This window comes from Daktulosphaira vitifoliae, unplaced genomic scaffold (genome assembly GCF_025091365.1).
Source record: "Daktulosphaira vitifoliae isolate Bord-2020 unplaced genomic scaffold, ASM2509136v1 Scaffold_3, whole genome shotgun sequence".
In the NCBI taxonomy this organism is placed as follows: domain Eukaryota; kingdom Metazoa; phylum Arthropoda; class Insecta; order Hemiptera; family Phylloxeridae; genus Daktulosphaira; species Daktulosphaira vitifoliae.
Genome location: NW_026099574.1, coordinates 897,651 through 917,472, shown reverse-complemented (window position 1 = coordinate 917,472; position 19,822 = coordinate 897,651). Strand labels below are relative to the sequence as shown.

At 36.7% G+C, this 19,822-nt stretch overlaps 3 protein-coding genes, 2 long non-coding RNA genes and 1 pseudogene across 9 annotated transcripts in view; 3 read left to right on the top strand and 3 right to left on the bottom strand.

Moving 5' to 3' along the window:
• Positions 1–624, top strand: part of LOC126903139 (uncharacterized) — a 5,851-nt gene extending 5,227 nt beyond the window's left edge. Inside the window, exon 4 of the mRNA XM_050681152.1 lies at positions 588–624. Coding sequence (XP_050537109.1) covers positions 588–624 — 37 coding nt within the window. The remainder of the gene's footprint in view (positions 1–587) is intronic.
• The window catches only part of LOC126903143 (uncharacterized), a 5,730-nt gene extending 3,886 nt beyond the window's left edge, over positions 1–1,844 (bottom strand). Inside the window, exon 1 of the long non-coding RNA XR_007703426.1 lies at positions 1,685–1,844. This is a non-coding gene — a long non-coding RNA (uncharacterized LOC126903143). The remainder of the gene's footprint in view (positions 1–1,684) is intronic.
• LOC126903091 (uncharacterized protein C05D11.1-like) overlaps positions 1–19,822 on the bottom strand; it is a 234,923-nt gene that overhangs the window by 27,855 nt on the left and 187,246 nt on the right. The gene's annotated exons all lie outside the window — the stretch shown is intronic.
• Positions 627–4,177, top strand: LOC126903108 (uncharacterized; annotated as a pseudogene).
• LOC126903144 (uncharacterized) lies at positions 4,122–5,564 on the bottom strand. The gene is made up of 3 exons (XR_007703427.1): positions 5,460–5,564; positions 4,302–4,503; positions 4,122–4,208 (listed from the first exon to the last, which is right to left on the bottom strand). It is a non-coding gene; the product is annotated as an uncharacterized LOC126903144 (long non-coding RNA).
• LOC126903141 (uncharacterized) overlaps positions 18,260–19,822 on the top strand; it is a 7,316-nt gene continuing 5,753 nt past the window's right edge. Inside the window, exons 1-3 of the mRNA XM_050681156.1 lie at positions 18,260–18,480; positions 18,543–18,807; positions 19,702–19,802. Of these exons, the coding sequence (XP_050537113.1) occupies positions 18,281–18,480; positions 18,543–18,807; positions 19,702–19,802 (566 nt within the window). The 5' untranslated portion in view covers positions 18,260–18,280. The remainder of the gene's footprint in view (positions 18,481–18,542; positions 18,808–19,701; positions 19,803–19,822) is intronic.

Genomic DNA, 19,822 nt, shown 5'->3' with positions numbered 1-19,822 from the left:
ATTTTTTTCTATTTAATAATATTTATTTCAAACTTGCAAGTTGAGTTAAAAGTTATGGTAATAAATTCATTTTTTTTTTATTAAAACTTTCACTTTAAAGAACAAAAAGAAGTAGGTTCAAAATGATTACTTTTAACATATTAAAAATCAATAATAATTTGAAAATAATTAATTATAAAAATTATATAATATATAATTAAAATAATTACTAATCTGGATATAATTAAGGAAATAGGAGTTGATGTTGGGTTGGGTTGGTTACATTTTTAACTTTATAATGCTATAACTCATTGAAAAGTGTACGAATCAACACAATTTTTTTATGAGAAATAATATTTTTTAATAATCCCTTTTTCATTCGACATACTTTATCTTAATCAGGGTATTAATAAGAAACTAGCAGATAATGTAGCTTTTGTAATTATCCACCAATTTCTTAGAATTAAACACTATCTACTGATTTGCATCGAAGCGTTTCTTATGATAGTGATTTTAATCACTGTCAGATTAAATCTATACTGGACCCAACTATGCAACATCCCCACTATGCCGCGACCCCACTGTGCTGGGTTTTTTTTTTTACTTAGATATCCTAATGCGAAAAAAATCCAGAGTGCTCACTAAGGATGATGAGGAACGTATGGAGGAAAAACCAACCTCCTGTGCCAACATCTCTGGTTAATGTGGGGGAGATTATCAGGTCTGAAGAGTGGACTGGTAGGCTCATATCAGTTCTGGACGATAATAGTCCATTCTACCAAGGTCCTCTGATGTACCTCAACGGACAGGAAGAAATATTTGTTGGTCTAGTTTTTGCCAATCTTTCTTTTTTAGGAAACTATGCCCCTTATTTGAGGACATCTAATATGGTAGCCGTAGATGGGACATTTGGAGTGCTGCCCAAAAGTCCAAGTGATATAGAACAGCTGGTTACAATTCATATCATTATGGACAATATAGTGAGATAAAAAAAAATCATTATTTAATTAATAATAATTACTTTTTGGAATACATTAGTAAATTATCACTGTTATTTATTATTCCAGTCTATTCCTGTTGTTTATGCTTTAATGAATAGCAGAACAGAAGCAGCGTACATTAGGTTATGGCCATTTTTGAGGGTGATTTGCCATTTTCTTTGATAAACTGGGAGAGTATTGTTGTAATTACAGACTTTGAAACAGCAATGAGGAATGCTGTTAAAAGAGTGGCGCCAGAAAGCACTTTAATAGGGTGCTGGTTTCACTTCAACCAGGTTGAAGTTCATATCTATCAGCATGATTTAAGGATAAATTTCATAAATAATTTTTTTAATTTTATTTCAGTGTATTATTAGATATATACAAACACATAATCTGCTCGATTTGGTAAAAACCAACTATCACGCAGCAACAATAGTTAGAATGGTATTTAAATTTACTTGCTATTGATTGTGAACATATTACATTTTTTTAATTCTCTTCAGATCATGGCATTACCTCATTTGCCTCCAGAACCGATTGATGACCTTCCAGAGTCTTTTCAGATAACTGGTGGGTTAGCACAAATAATAACTCTGGCAGTAGCGGTGAACCTTTTTTTTGACCTTGAGGTCCTATTGCACTATATCCAAAATTATTGGATAGACACAATTGGACCTCAAGGATTCTCAGTTTATGGCTTCAGCATACGTACAAATAATTACTTGGAAAGTTTCCACAGTACTCTCCTTACAATGTTTGGGCGTCATTCACCAATGTGGCCATTTTATGGTACTTAGACATATAAATACAATAAATTACATAATTTGTTATTTTTATTGCAGATAACACTAAATAAAATAGCATCAATACATAAATATACAAATGAATATAATATTTAAATTATAAATAACATTATAATTTATTATTACACTAATAATGTAACTTGCACATTTATGAATTTAAAACAGAAAAGTTACGTTGTTTTGAGAAGAGGGTCAGAAGGGAATTTTATCAAACTATTAACGGCCAACAAGTAAATCAAATTTAAAAATAAAAAAATTGGTTATGCATACTTGATATTATTACATACTTGTTTTGTTTTGAGGTTCGTAGATTCAGACTTACCAGTAGAGATAGAAATAATGGTCTGATTGCCAATGCTATGCAGCAGATAGTTTTGGGTCGTTATGACGTGTCTGCCTTTTTGAGAAGAGTGGCCAATGCAGCCCACGGTTACTGGGAGGGCCATGTTGGACCAATACCTATTGGTAAAAAATGAATATATTTTAATATCATAGTTTATAATTGATTCACTAAAATCATGTGTTAAAAAAGAAAATGTCGGCTTAGATATATATTTTATACCAGCAATCTTACTATAAATCCAATGAAGGTAATAAAACAGGTAAATTATAAAACAATTTAAATAATATAACTTTATAACCAAGTATATTATATATAGCTATGAAAATTAAACAAACTTCTTGTATAAATTAGCGTAACCAGTATCAATTTTAAGCCAGGTAGTACCTAATTATGTCAACCAAAATCAATGTTACAGGACAATATATTAGTACAATTATATTTTTATATTATTAGAAGTACAATCTCTACTCTAGATCAGAACTATCAGCTTGAGAAAATATCATTCGACAATGATTTTTCCATGCAGTCTATACATTTTAAAATGTTATTTTCCTGTGACTTTAGATGAAAATCCTGCGCAACCACTGACACTTACACCTTTAAGTCCACCACCAATCAGTGACCAGCCGATCGGGATTATCCAAAGTAGATCTCATGTGTCTATACAAACAAGAGTAGGTAGACAAGGCGGACGGCGGGCTGGAAGAAGATATACAGGCAGCACACAGCAGAGACCAGTTGTTGTAGAGGGTATGAAAAACAACATTAATGTTTATGATAATTTAAATAATTAATAAATAAATAGCTTGATTGATTTTTGCATATTAAGGTTGATGAGGATACACGACCTGTAAAAGTGGATATTAAAGTAATAAATCTAAAGTAATATAGAAGCTTACTTGTAAAGCTTAGAATATTAAATTTTAATTTATAAATAACACAAATTTATGGTTTTCTTTTTGAATACTTAGAGAATTTGACCAAAAAAATCATAAGTATTAAATCTTACTACAAGTATCTAACATAAATAAATAATTACACATGTGGATTGACTGAGTAACTGGTTTATACTTAGCCTTGAGGCTCATAACTCTAAAGCGTATAGTAAATGTTATACGTATAAATTCAAATATTTGACTATAAACTAGGCTTAATTAAACTATATTAAAACAAGATATAATATCCTAACACAAATAATTATATTTTCAAAATAACTGACAATTTTTATCAACGGCTACAAATCTCAGACAAAAAATTATAATATAAACATTAATATTAGAGCATTGATTAAATAAATTATAAGTATAATAAGGTCTGATTTAATCATAATTACCTTTTAACTTACTTATTACAAAAATATTAGGCATTAACATTGTTTGCCAGAGCCCAACACGCAGAAGTCAAAGAGGAAGAAGACCAAGGGGCAGCAGAAACTCTCAGACTCATCCTCCACAGCCTTTGCCACAGCTGCCTGCATTTGGAGGTAACTGAATTGTAATCATAATAGTGAATATATAATAAAAAACAAGATTAATTTTTTAATGTAACCGTTTAGAGATTGAGATAGTTGAAGTGGGTCCAAACGATGAAGGTATTGTGCATGGTTTTAAAATCTAATTAAATGATTTTCATTGAAATAAAAAAATATATATTTCTTTTAGATTGTTGACATTGGGCTAACAGGAACAGGTAATTAGATTTTTTTTTTTTTATTAATAAAATTTCAAGGAAAATTAAAATTTTAAGTATTATATATTTTTTTTACACAGATGTAAGGTATGTAACCTTCTACTAGTGGCCAACCGAGAAAGCGGCTAATTGCAATAAATCCTGGTAATAAAGAATTCATTGTTAGATCAAAGTTCTATTTTTTAATGGCACATTAAATTTAAAAATCAAATGTTACAAATTATAACACACTTAAAACACAAAATATTTTTAGATGAAGAACCCAATGATCAATGCATTGTATGTCAGGGATGGAGAAGAGAGGTGGATTCCATTAATGTTATAGTACCTTGTGGCCATGGATGGTGCTGTTGAAGATGCTTAGCCAGGCTCAAAACATGCTCTATTTGTAAATGTCAAGATATCGAACCTCTGAAAATCGACATCCAAAATAGGCATGGATATAACGGTATGCATTCTCAACTAGATTACCCAGAACTGAAATGACTAATTCGCAAAAGTTACTGTTTTTTGAACATAGATTTAAAAGTGTCACCCATTGGAAACAGTCTTTTGGATCCAACGGGAACACGCTGCCTGTTGTGTTTGAGATGTTACAGTGATGCTCCGGATGGCATTCGTTATGTGCTGAAGAGCTGTGGTCATGGCTGGTACTGCAAAGATTGTATGAATATTCCACCAGATGAATGTGATGTATGCCAAGAAACTGGATGATATTGTACAAATTTTTATTACTTAATGTTATTATATACCATTTTGTTTCCAATAATACGTGTTAAATTAATTAGTAATTACATATTACTTTTATATAAATTACCAAAATCCATAAACATTTTATATATTTATACACATCTTTTTATCTTAATTGGTATAACACCAAAATTATTTATTTATTATTATGCTATCTATAGAATTGTGAAAATACCATCACAAGTAATAGATTTTAAATATTTGAATAATTTTTCTAATATACTTTATAACACTTTTTATATTATTTATTATTCAAACAATGTTGCTAATTTTAACTGTCGTGTACCTATGTATTTTGTAAATATTTAGAATTTATAAATTTATGTAAATGTTATTGGTTAATTCATATGTAATATTTTAAGTACTAGAAAGTGTTGTTACTTGAATTCATTTTTGAAAGTATTTATTTATTACCATCCGTTTATTATACCATACATACCATTTATTCATTACCAATTCAATAACATCAAATAATTGTTAATTGTTAATGACAGTTTGTATAATATAAAATGGAATCTGACCGACTACTCGTTAGTTAGTGTTTCACCAGTGATTTTCACATCATAGTTAGAATTTTGACACTTATCCGGGTGGTCAAATTAGACAAAAATACCCAATTTACCACAGAACAACCCACTTTTATTGTACAAATATTAACAATTTTATGTTTATATCAGTCATTATTTTCAAATAATTCACATTTAAGAATTAATCACTAATATAATTGCACTGAAAATTTCTACAGAACATATTTGTTATAGAAAATGTAACAGAAAATAATAAGCAAAATGTATGCTATTGTATAATAACTACAGTAGCAAATAAATATTGATTTAAAAGGAAATATTTAATTAAATTTTATATCATTATTAATAATAATATGATTAATTTAATAATGTAGTATGTACTTACCCATTAAGAATTCAAAACATAAAAACGTTAGAGTCACTTGCTCTGACGTTGCAACATGCACAAAGGCGTCACTAAAATGTATTACGCAATAGATCGATGCGCGCTATTATGTAACAATACAATCAAAATATAACACAACTATCAATGCATAATCGAACTAATTAAACTATCGATATATCGGAGTTTTTACCACATTTTATTTTTTATTAAATGTCGAAGTAAAATCCGTCGTGGTTATAGTTACCTATGGTATCATATAGTCGGAGTACCAGATGTTCGTAATAATTACTACTTCGTCAAATGTCGAAGTATGTAAATGTCGGAGCATCATCAGTTCGTGGCAAAGGTGGGATCCCGTTTTAACGTGCTCTACGTACTTCTACATACCGTAGATGGTTATTAACTAAGCTCATACAGTGCTCTGTTCATAATTGTGCTCTCAAATAAAACCCACATTGTTGCTATGAACAATGTAGACACTATTCTACAGTTTTAAAGTACTGCTGTCCTGTGCAGAGGATTCAATGAAATGGAGAATATCAGCTCAGATGAACAAGTCAATGTACAGCTCATGTGATTCATGAAGGAGGCAGATCAGCTATAGCATCATTCAATACCCAAACACCAGAGAGAGTATTTGTTGTATCCCTTAGCTCATAAGGCCACAACATCATTTAAATATATAAACTAATCATTTAAAGGTTATGTACTTAATTTTTAGGTTAAGTATTATCGGTCCACATGATCCTTATAAGTTATTGACGCCAACCGTTAATTTAGGAGTGTCATGGCGCAACAAGTATATACTTATAAAGAATATATTCTTCGTTTTTTTTTTAAATTTTTATATTATAAGAATATAAGGTTAGGCATAGGTTTTAACCGAAGTGCAGGTAAACGTTCAGTAAATGAACGAATCATGAAACAGTGTGTCCGATATATTGCGTGAAACGAACGAACGTATGAACGAATGAACGATATCTATTTTTTTTGCGATCCGGATCAACTCGTTCACTGATATGACCCGTTCGTTTGTGAACGACCCATCACTAGTTCTGTTCCGTTTTCGACGTACACCTAACTGGTTACACGACTCCGTTTTGTGTTCTCTGTTTCTTTTTTCTGCCTTTTGGTTTGTTTTATTTTACAACGTTTATCGTCGTCTGTACCGAGACTTTGACTTATTCTACATCTTAGGCGGATACTACAGTGCGGTATCACTAATGTGGGAGTTATATTAAAACCCGCCAGAACGAACTATATATATATATATATAATATTATTTAATCACCAATGCAGCTTTGCATTAGTTTTCCTTCTGGTTTCATATAATCACCAGTGAGACTTTACATTAGTCTTATTTTTGTGTTTACTACAAATCAACTGTGCGGCCAACTTCTTTTATTTGGATTAAGCGTCAATACTAAAGACTTGAAAATTTCACTACTTTTTCATTATCAGGTCTTCTAACATGTCTAGTAATTAACAATAGTATTTTTAATTTTTTAAGTAATTTTTAAAAAGGCTTTTTTTTTGTTTTTGTAAAAAAATGACATTTTTAAAATTAAAATTAACATTGAAATGCAATTTTTNTTTATTTATTAACTTGAAATTATTGACTTAATAATATTCGTTTCAGCAAACATTCTGTACTTTTTTAGCTTCGATTCGAAGCTGAAAGGAATTCATTTCACTATGATGTGTTTTTTTTTTTTTTTTATCTTTGAATCGACATCAGGGGGGAGTACTGCCTTTGCTTTGCTTTCCCCCGAGATGCCATCGTTTATTTATTTTAATAACTCCTTTTACATTTGCTATGTTTTTAATCTATTCTAATACTAAACATTCTTATTTTGCTACATTTATTATCTTAATTCTACTGTACATTATTTATGTACATTATTTACATTACAAATATACAGTTTTGAGCCCTGCTCCCTGATCTGTCCATTTATCTTCTTAGGTCGTCTCACCAGACCGCCACCTTCGAGTCACGTACCCTGCCTCCGCCTTTCCTCGCACTCTTTTGTCACCAGTATGTTCTCCACGTATGTCCTTACCAGATCCCAATCCTGTCTGCTCCTCAGCATGATTCGAACCATGCTCTCCGGTGTGACTTGTGCATTCAGGTATGCTTCCAAAGTCATAAGCTCCCATTCAGCCTGCCACCATTCCATGACGTCCTCTTGCATCGTTTGCGTAAGATATGCCTCCCCTGAACGTTCTGCTTGCCTCAACCTGCTCCGGCTGCGTGCAAGTAAGTGTGCTGGTGTTACCCCGGCCACCACCATAATCGCCTCCGTCGACACTGTCCTGTAGGCACTGACCACTCTTAATGCGATGGCACGCTGCGGGCTCAGGAGTAATTGCCTGTGGTTTGTGTACACCAAAGAGGGGCTCCATATAGGGGCTGCATAGAGCAGCAGACTATTGACCACGGATGCTAGCAGCCTCCTCCTGTCCGGACTGGGTCCCCTTATGTTCGGCATCAGCCTCGCCAAGGCAGAAGCGGTAACCAGCGCTTTTGCTCTTTTCCTTGTGATGTGTTCCTTGTAACCTAGATTTGCACTGAGCACCACTCCCAGGTACACAATATGTTTCTTTATCGCTATTTGGTGTCCCTGTATTGTGAAATTCGGTCTAATGTATCCTCGCTTCTTAGTTAGCATAATCGCCTCCGTCTTGCCACAAGAAAGCCGCAATCCGTTACTCACCATACATCTGCTTACGCGTAATAGTACAAAGTTCATCTCTTCTTCCAACATAGAACTACTGGAGGCAGTGCCTATGATGGCAAGGTCGTCTGCAAACGCCACCATGTGAAAACCTTCCGGCAATGCTATGCCCAGTATCTCATCGTAGAAAATGTTCCACAGCAATGGTCCAATAGTGGATCCTTGGGGGACACCGCACAACACATCCAATTTCCCCTCGTCCGTGTGGAGTTTTCTGTCCCTAAAGTACTCCCGTAACACTATCCTCAGGTATGAGGGTACTTTCTTCCTTCCTAGAGCTTCTCCTATCTTCTCCCATGGGGCGGAATTGAATGCATTCGCAATATCCAATGACACCAAACCACATAGTTTCCTCCGTCTCGGCGGGCCGTCATTCGCCGCGTGGACTATATCCTTCACCCTCTCCAGGGCGTCGATAGTTGATCTCCTCCTCATGAATCCAAACTGGTTTTCCGAGATTTGGAATGAAGGTTGCGCGAGGTGCTTCTCCAGTCGTCTCTTCAACACCCTTTCAAACAACTTCCCAATGGTGTTCACTAGACTCAGTGGCCTGTAGGAAGACAGTAGATCTAGCGGCTTGTCCTTTTTCCTGATCAGTATCAGTCTGGATTCTTTCCATTTATCTGGAAAGCACCCCCTTCTGAGGCAATTATTACAAACTTCTGCCACTTCTTTCGGTTTCTTGGTACATAACGCCTTTAATATGAAGTCCGGAATGCCGTCCGGGCCGGGCGCTTTATTCGATGGTAGAGCTTGTGCAATTTCTTTGATCTCGCTTTCTGACACTTCCTCTATTTCAGCTTGATCCTCACATATATGCCAATCGACCATCGGTCTGACGGGGAAAAGTCCCCGTAGAATGCTCTGTAACCGGCCTGGCAATGTCAGTCCAGGTATAGGTCTTCTACCAACCATTTTCTTCATAACTATACGGTACGGAATACCCCAAGGACGATCCTCCACCGTCTCGCACAGCTTTTTCCAGCTCTCCTCCTGACTCTTCCTGATAGCTATCCTAAGATTTTTTAGAGCCCCTTAGCTGCAATTTGTAGATACCTGCACTCGTCTTGACCCCTGCGCTTTCTCACCCTTTGGTAAGTCCTCATGGCAATGAATGGCGGTGGCTGTTGTACAGTGAACATGTGTTTATGCGTCGCTCCGCTGTGTTTCTATTATTACTAGCGTTCTAGTTAACAGTTTTTTGAAATTAAAATTTTGAAACGTGCTAAAAAGTGCGCGTTCGGACCGGTGTCGTTTTCGAGTCGGTCCGACCAAAATTGAACGTGTTACACGTAATTAACTATTACTGAGTTTGGCACAGGCTACGTAATATGTAAGTATTACAAACACGTGGTTTTAGAATAGAGCCGACGGCCACGCCAACGGCCTACTGGTGGCATCCATATTCGTGTGTGTGTTAGTTGTACCATTTCTAGGTAAGCCCTGGTGGTACAACAGTACGGCGTTCGCTATAACGTACGCGGAGTATTTGGACTTAGTCGATTTTTCTTAGCTACCCCACCCCCCGGAAGCTTAGAAAGTGCATAGCACATTCAATATACCTTCGACATCGACCGGACCGGTGGCAAACATCCAGTGGGCTGCTGGCGAATCACCACCAGAAAGTGGGATTTGACCCCCCCACCTCACTTTTTGAGTTAGCTCTATCTCGGTTGGTATTGGAGCTAGGAAGTTGGTTTTTTCGGAAAAAATTTTGTTTTCGGATTCTCTAGGAGGTACGCCCTCACTTCGTAGTGATAAAATCCCTTTCTAGGGATTTTCCCCAATTTTGGGCCGATTGGCCCTAAATTTGGTGGACACCTCAGGTGTACACTTTTACCACGGAGTGACAATTCTAGTGGAAATCTGACGTCTTAGAAGGGTAATACGGGCTTTAGAGGCAGCCCACACTCTTTGGGGACGAACAAACGAAATGGAGCTAAGTCAGGGGAGAGAAAATAGGTCTGAGCACGATCTGATTACGCTGACGATGACTTCGGATTCGGCAATGGAAATTGATCGGGGCACAGCGAGGAAAGCTACTGGAAGTGGGGGTGATGGTGTTGCTCCGATGGACGTGGTTATTGACAGACTGGTGGAGTCGCAAGTGAAGAAACAAAGGATTAGATGGGTGGATAGCCTGGAGAGTGATACGTTGGAAAACGCAACCACCCTATTGAGGGAATTAGCGAGTGATAAAAAAGGGAACTGGATACATTGGGTAGGAGAATTGAGGAAATAAGAAACTTCCTTAAACTACCTGAAGCGAGGACCGTACACAGCAAGATTAAAACTGGTATAGGGAATATTACTTTGTGTTACTCAAAGGTAAAGGAAACCAGGGATCTTGCAGACAAGACTAGAAAAGTTTGGCAAAGAAAAATCATGGAAGGGTTGGATAACACTGTGGTGCAGGAAGGAGTGCCCGCTGAAGGGAAATTAGACAAAATATTGGATTCTTTGGAGGAGTTGAAATCTACTATGAAGGTGCACACTTTGCATAGGGAAGACGGACACTTGGATGGTCAGATAAAAGCAGCCATGACCAGTGGCAGGGAGAAACAGCCTCTTGGACACGGATTACAAGTTATTAGCAGGTCAGCGGCAGAGGCGGCCGGGAGGAATCCTGAAATGAGCAAATCGAAGCCAGTAAGGCACAAACAACCTGCAGTGATGGTGAAAACAGGAACCATGTCATACATAGAAGCCCTGAAGAAGGTGAGAGCTGCCCCGGCACTCAAAGAATATAAGGAGGAAATTGTATCGATGCGGAAGTCGGAGGCGGGCCACCTGTTAGTAGTGATGAACAGGGGCTCGACCAACCTAGGAAGTATTAATGAGGTGTTGAGTCAAGCTGTAGGCGACAGCGGCAGTGTATCCACGCTCAAACAAACAGCTAGAGTAGGAATTTTTGGTCTCGACGGGGTGACGACAATGGAGGAGGTAGCGGAAGAGTTTACGCTGGCAACTGGATCAATTGGGGAAGTTAAAGTATCACTGAGGGACACAACTAGGGGTCAAAAAATGGCCATAGTGACAGTTGGAGTCGAAGCGGCTAATAAAGCTGCTGAAATTGGCCGCATTAGAGTAGGATATGTGTATTGCAAGATGCGTCTTTGGAAGGACAACAAACGGTGCTTCCGTTGCTTTGCGGGAGGCCACGAAACTCGAGAATGTCAAGGGGTAGATAGATCCAAGTGCTGCCGAGGGTGTGGACAATTAGGTCATTTTGTTAAAGAATGTCGGGAGTCCACTGGATTTCGGGAGGTGTTCCAGGAGCTATTGTGGAAGGAGAGCCATACGATCGTCCAATGATCAAAATTTTGCAAATAAATCTAGGGAGGGGTAGAGTAGCGCAAGATCTGATGCTACACACAGTGGCGGAACGACAAATGCAAGTAGCGATAATAAGCGAACAGTACAGAAATGCTGGTGAAGATAGAGGGTGGTATAGCGACACATCTAACAGATCAGCTATATACATTGGTCATGGAGCGGCGGTACAGGAGGTAAGTCCCGCAGAAGATGGATTCAGATGGGTGGAAATGCAGGGTGTCAGAATTTACAGTGTATATTGTTCACCGAATGTATTGATAGAGGAGTTCATATTGCTGTTGGACAAAATAACAGAGAGCGTGAGGGACGCTGGTAAGCGGGTGGTCTTGGCTGGTGATTTTAATGCTAAGAGACCGGAATGGGGCTGCCCATCGTCAGATCCCAGAGGGAATGTTTTGGCGGACGTCATTTCGTCCTTGAATCTCGTGGTCTGCAACGAGGAGAGAAAGCCAACTTTTGTGAGAGCGCCGCAGGAATCCATCTTAGATGTCACTTTGGTATCAAGAGAGCTGCGGCACAAAACCACAAATTGGGCAGTTTTGGACATAGAGACGGCGAGCGATCATAGATATATTCAGTTTGACTTAGCGGCAAGAGAACCGAGATCGGATCGGCCGCAGGTTACGGGTTGGAGTTGGAGAAAATTCAACCAGGAGCAGCTCGATATTTTTCTAGAGAATAGCTACTCTGCTGACTATAGTAGCGAGGGTATTGCAGCAGGTTCTCACGAAGCGCTAACCAGTTACCTAAAAGCGGCTTGTGACTCATCTATGCCACGTAAGTCCTACCATGGAGGCAAAAGACCGGCGCATTGGTGGACTCAGGAGATAGCGGAACTGCGCAAAGAGTCATTCATTGCCAGGAGGACTTACCAAAGGGAAGTTTTTTACTTTGGTCTTTTTTTAATAACACAAGTATAAAAAAGTTCAAAATTCTAAAATAACGATTTTTAGGCAACTTTAACTTAGTTTTTCTATGAGGGGACAGAAAATTGAATCATAAAAAGTTCACACAACATTGTTACACATGTTGACTTTCTATGGTAAAAATTTCACCTTTGGTATTTTACCGGAACCGATATAAAATTAGTTTTGAAAAATCCCTTTTTTTAAATTTATTATATTGTAAATCATTGCAAAAACTGTATATTTAAATATTCTTTTCTAATTGACATTGTATATTTATTATTTTTTAATTTATAGTTAATTATAAATTTATTAATTACTATTTACAAATAATAATTAAATAATTAAAATATTAAAGAATTTATAATATACAAGTTTTATAACAGAGAATTACACACAAAATATATATATTTTACTTTGAACATATTATATTTTGATATTGAGGGGAAGATAAAGTTTCATAACACCTTATCAAATTTTTATTCAAAGGTACTATTCTATGTATTTCCTTCGCCCTGGAATTGTTTTAGCATTTTCAAATCTTCGTTTTAACTATTTTTCATGTTAATTAACTTCACTTGTAGGAACGAAAAAATATTTTTTTCCTGTTATATTTTCAATATAATAATTGTACAATGTACAATGTACATTGTTTCTGAAGTTAATATATGATTTTCACGCACACTCTGTATACTATGCTTAGTAACTTTTCTTTTTGTTGTGCCACCAACACCATCACTTGCATTTTTTCCGTGGCAGGACGCAAAAAAATTCCACTCAGCTTCAATTTCAAAATCTTCACTATGATAGCTTATATCCATAAAATTTTTTTTATTCTTATATTGACTGCCGACACCGTCACTAAAATATATATTTTTTTTTGTTAAAGGTCATATTGTCTTTAAATCACTTATTAAATATTTTTGAAATGCGTGTACTGCTACCGTATTATGTTCAAAGTGGTCACTTATAACACATAAGCATCTGTATTTAACTTCATTATCAGTTTTGTAATAAAAAACAAAAGGATGGAGGGTAGCCTGTTTATTAGCCCAATGATAATTTTGTATTTCATCTTGTATGATAAAACTATAATTCTCCGAAAAATCGGCAAGAACTATACAATCTGTAGTTGATAAATATTCTTTAGAATTTTTGAAATATCTTGCTTGAATTTTTGATGTATAATGATGATTTTTTAAATTACATAATTTTTCACTTAATGAATCAATAAAATCATCAACAGGTAAAATATTAGTTACTAAATCAGCTCTATCTGTACTAACCCATTGTTTATATATAATATTTTCTGGACCATCTAATTTGCAGAATGCATTTTTTTTTAACTGTCACTCCAATTCAAACATATAACGCATTCTCCCATCATACAATTATAATTTTCAATATTACAAACTAAACAATTTAGATAGTATTTATAACCAGCTTCTAACCCAGCTCCTTCAACCATAAGCATTACATTTTGATGGTGAACACAGACACACACATTATATGTGTCAGAAGATCCAGACAATATACATCATTTACGTTTTAGTTTTAGATATTCTAATTTTCAAATTTGGATTCACTAATTTAAATTTCACATATAATTCATTTAAATTGCAAAGTAATAAGCTTTTTTTATATTGCTCCTTTGAACCATTTATTTTAATATTAACATAATTTTTTTTTTCAGGGCAAATCCTACTTTTTTCATCATTGTCATTAAATTTTAAAACGAGTTCAGCTAGTTCATTACTTATAACATTACCAGTTTTTTTTAAGAGTTGAGGTAAAATTCCTTCTTTTTTAACTAACTCAAAAGTTGTTCGAACCATATATTCGGTGATATTAAACTCTACATATTTTATCTCGTGACCACAAATTGGGCAATAAAATAATAATCTTTTTTTTTTCACACAGTCCACATGATGTCAGCCGCCCTGGAACTACCGTGAGGTATTGCTTCAGGGCGACCGACGTCGCTATAAAATTCACACCACCACGTTGTGAATCAGCCCGAAGTTAATCAAGAGCTTATTTACAACGTGGTGTGGCTTCCCCGTTAGCCGGATCCTGGAGTGGGATCCGTTGACCGGGTTCAAGGAGTGGGCTTTGCTGTGGGTCGGCATATAATTCATAAAACACATAGAAACACGCCACTGGTGAGGAGAACAGGAGATACCTTAGGTAGGCTTCTTTGGCCCTCCCACCTTTTTGAGGCAATCCCTTGCCCGGTGGTCCTCCGCTTTGCACGTGAAGCACGCGCCCGTCCGGTCGGGACCGCTACAGGACGTTTGCATGTGGCCCCTTTCGAGGCACCTGTAGCATCGCGGACCCTTGTCCTTTAGGACCCGTATCCGGCACGTGCCCCATTCCACCCGGAGTCGTGTCAGTCCGACTAACGGTTGCGAAGTCTTAATGGGCACCTCACACCACGCGTAGCGGCCCTTGCCGCTCCCGTACAGTCGGACGGGACACCGAACCGGTGGGTGCCATCACTGTCTTTTTCGAGAAGATAGTGGTCAACGCCCCCACGACGTCCTCTTCCACTATCCACTCTTCCACATCGAGCAGCATGAACGCCACGGACATCGCTGGGCGATGTACACGGACGTCCATGCCGTCCAGCACCTCTTTTATCTTCGCAGCCAACAGGTCGGCCTGGGCCCCGGTACCCCGAACCTCCAGGAGAACCGCTCCCGTCTTAGTTCTGCGGGTATCGGAGACCTCAACACCCAGCGCCTGGAGGTCAACATTTTACATGACCCTCTTGTTCAAAGCCGAATATTGTTGGCCCTCTTTAAGAGGTCCATTACTATTGACCTCGGTTTTCGGAACCCTCGCCTTGATGCCTTGATCACGGGTCTTCGCGCAGTAGCGGAATGCCCGGGGTTCGGGCAAGGGTCTGCCGGCGTTTTGGTCGTTTTCTGCCGTCTGGTCACCTCCGACCATGTAGCCGGAGACGGTGGCGCAGGTGCTGCCACAGTCTAGGGCGGCGGAACCGGCAGAGACGCTGCCTCTACCGTAGTGGGTTCCCTTCCCTCGTTATCGCTCTGCAGTTTGTTCTTCCTGCGCCTTTTCCAAACCCGCTTGACCATTTTAGCGGTGGCTGGCAGAAAGATAGGTGGCGCAATCACACCATTTGCAGCTGGCACGACGGCGATCTCCGTACCCGGGTCGTCAACGCAGACCTTGAAATCAGTTTGCGTTGCCATTTCGGAACCTCCTCCTCCGGAGTGCGGGTCTGCTCGAGATCGTTCAAGGAGCGAACACTCCTTATAAGATCCCTCACGGTCGATCTCATATGGTCGTGCGGCGGCATGACGAGAACCATGTTCTCAAGCCGTCTAGCCTGCAAGCTCGCCCTGTCCAGCTTGGACCGCGGCGTACCGTCCTTATTGAATAGGTCGGCAGCCGCGAGCTCCCCGCACTTCCTCCACTTCGCGTCTGGAAAAAGTCTATTTTACCGGGCACCCTTTTTTTCCAAAACGTTCGTTTTTTTATGCTTTTTTCAAAAGTGTTTGAAAAAATTGACGGTAATTTTTGGTTCAAAAGTTATAGCTTTTTTAAGTTGAAACGTCATAAAATTAAAAATAGCTCTAAAATAGTTTTTTTTTGTCAATTTTTTGGGTTTTTTTTTCATGAAAATATTGTAAAACTACAATGACGTAACCATTACGTAATATCCTCATTTCTAAAAACCCTAAAACCAAAAATAATTTAAAAAACAAGGATTTTAAAAATTATGTGATAAAAAAATGAGTTTTTCCATCTAAATTGAAGTCAACTACGCCTGCCAGCTCCGGTGACCGATTCGAGCCACTTCGGGACTCTCATAGGACCCCATCCTATGAGAGTCACGCGCCCAAACCCCCAGAGGACAAAAATCAAGCCCAAACCTAACCTCTTTCTGTAGAGAAGTGGTCTTTGACGTCATGATCACAAATAAAAAAAAATTAGGAGTGTCCGGATTTATTGTAGAAATCTAAGAATCCAAATTTGGACGTCGAAAATACCATCGCGGTCACCAAGTAGAGTGTCAATGGGTGTTCGGTGAGTACAAAAGAGAGAGCGGAAACTGTTTTTTAATACCTGTTGAGAATAGGACATCGGAAACCTTAATAACGTTGATAAAAGACTGGATACTCCCAGGAACAACAATCATCTCTGATTGTTGGAAGGTATACACTAAAGAGAACAAAAAAAATAGCAAACTCACTCTTTTTTTAATTTTAGGCGTATGATAGGTTAACCGAACATAGTTATAACCATTTAAAAGTCAACCACTCAATAAATTTCGTTGATCCCGATACTGGAGCGCACTCAAATACCATAGAAAAAACTTGGCGTCATGCAAAAGTTTCTTTACCAAATTACAGAAGAAAAAAAGAATTCTATGGTGGTTATCTAGCTAAATACATGTTTTTAAAAACAAAAATTATATGCCACCATAGAATTTTTTAAAAATGCAGGCCTATTGTACAATCTTGACAACACTGAAATAAACTTCTGTGACGATAGAGATCAAGAAGTAGAAAAAGAAGAAGAAGATCAACAATATGAACATTTTTTTAAATTAAATTTAATAAAAAATAAAACTTAATACACGGAAAATAATTACATTTATTTACTTTGACACTGCCTTAGCACGTTTAGCATACTCACGAATACTGCTGGGACATTGTAAACGATCACAATCGATAAACAACGGTTAATTTATACGATAAATATAGATTATCATAAGGATATGAGTTCAGGTAGACGATCACACGTCGATAATAACCGACCACCCGACGATAAAAACCGAACACTTTTATTATGCGATAATAAACTAATGGATAACTTTGAAACGCTATAACTTTTGAACCACATGCTTCCGCTCGAAAAATTTAGCATTTTATTAATCTACATAAAAAAACGAATGTTTAGAGAAAAAAAGGGTACCCGATAAAATAGACTTATACCCTCTTCCGGGTGTATCTACGAACGAGATTAGTACCTCTAGGGTGTATCATCCAAGGTGACCGTCACGATGCCATCGGATGTCGGGGACGCTTCTTTCCCTGCATAGTTTCGTCCTCCCCTATTGGTTCCACATTAACCAATTCGAGCAGACTACGTTCCTCCACGGGCGAGTTTCATGACCCACTACCACCCTTCTGGGATAGCCAGTTGGTTTAGTCATATGCCTCAACGGCGTCTCTTAGACTCTTACCTGTGGCGAAGAGAGTGAGATCACTCTTGTGCCGAGATAGGATCTCGCTGAGGGTAATCTAGCGGCATTCGCGACATAGTCGGCCACATTGACGCTCCCTCCCCTCAGCGCAGAGAAGCAGCGAGACATTAGGTTCGCCCGCTCCAACTCCTCCACCACTCCCTCAAAGGGATCATGTGATTGAGTCCGTTCCGGTCTAAAACCGCCACCATCGGCGAGGTTTTCCCGCATCATTCGTAAGACGAAGTTTACCGAAATACGAAAGTCCCCGAGTGATCTGAAACCTCCGTGTGGTAGGAACTCCAAAATTTCGCGTTCTAAGAGCGGCTGGATTTGTGTCCATCTCTCGTGTTCGGAGCGGGACAAAGGAATCTCGTTTGTAAAACGAGCCCTTATTCCCGACCACTCCTCCACCAATTCACGATTGACGCCTACGCATCCGGCAATAACCTCGGTGGCTCTATGGTTACCGGAGGCGATATATGAAACCCTAGACGCTACAGAGCGCGCATCAAATGCCGCGCTCCTATTGGTCGACTTTTAATAGATTTATACAATCTATTTTAACACAATCTGTTTTTATCAAACTTTAGATGCTTCTAAATTAAACGTTATAATTTCAATGCAAAAATGATTAATTGTATAATTGATGGAATCAATAATATTAATAAGGATTTGCATTGCAAATTAGTAGAAAGTAAAAAAAATAATGTATCAGTGATACGATGCAATTTAAACAATGAAGAGGACGTTGACATTTTTTTTTGCATATTTAAAGAAATAACTGCTACGAATTGGATTGTTCAGGGGCAATTAAAAAATCCCGATAGGTGAGTGAAATATATTAATGTATAGCGTAATTTTTAAGCATACTAATTGTAGTATTTAATAGAGTCGTGTATCATAAATATTGGTTGTGCCAACACAGCCAAAGAAATAAGGTATACAAGAAAAATTTAGACGAATTAACTCCACGTAATACATTGTGTGAGGCTAAAATTGATATTTTAATTAAAAAAAATAACAGAAATACGAGAAAAAATGATGATTATCTAAAGCAAAATCCTCCTTTATGTGGACAAATTACTCTAAGCAATGAACATAATCATACAATCAATACAAGTGGTTCATTGAAATATTTACGTATTAATCCAGAAGTAAGCATACAGTACAAAATTAAAAAAATATTTAATCATAATAGTAAATTAGTAACATAGTAAATTTAGCTTGCATATTAAAATATTATACACATATGTTAAATCTAAAAGTATTCATAAAATATTTTATTACTTATTACCAATAATTTTCCATTGTTTTGATTCTTATTTTGTCAGGAATAAAATATTGTAACAACGTTATTCATTATATAAATATTATATAAATTTCCTAAAATTAATATAAAAATTGTGTTTTAAATCAATTAAACATTATATCAATTTAGTGGTTTGAATCAAAAGTAAATAATATTTTCAATTGTTGAAATTTAATAAAAATAAAAGGTATGGCTTTTTGCTAAATTTTGTAGGTTTAATGTAAAAAATAAATATAGTCCAAAATGAATGCAGAAGGTAATGATATAATATGGGTCATATTATCTTAACTAGAACATAACTAATCCAATACTTTATTTTGATATTTTTATTTCCAAAAAATACTGTTAAATGAATAAAAGGTTTTAATTTTTAAAAATGTAACATTATAATGGACTTGTTGTTTTATATCATTGAGAAAATTGTACAATGATTTTAATAGGCCTTAGGTTATTCTTGTTTCATGCCACAAAAACAAATTATTAACACTTATCTATACATACCCAAACATTTTTTGATAAATTACAACTTGATTATACCTAACAGAAAATATAATTTTTCAGTATTTTATACTGATATAAATATCAGTAAAGAAAGTTAAAATTAGTGATAACTTTTTTTATAATTATAAATAAATAACCTTATTTTTTTTAATCTTTAACTAGAAATAAATGTATTTCTCATGAATTTTTCCATTATTTAAAGGTAGTAGATAATTCATGTGTATTCTATTCATTTTAGACTGAGCAAATATTCATGCATTATTTTAATGATGGAATGCGGCCAAGTGAAGCTAGCAGACATCATGAAAATGTTATAATGAAAAATCATAGCCCTTTAAAGTTATTGGCAAATGGATCTA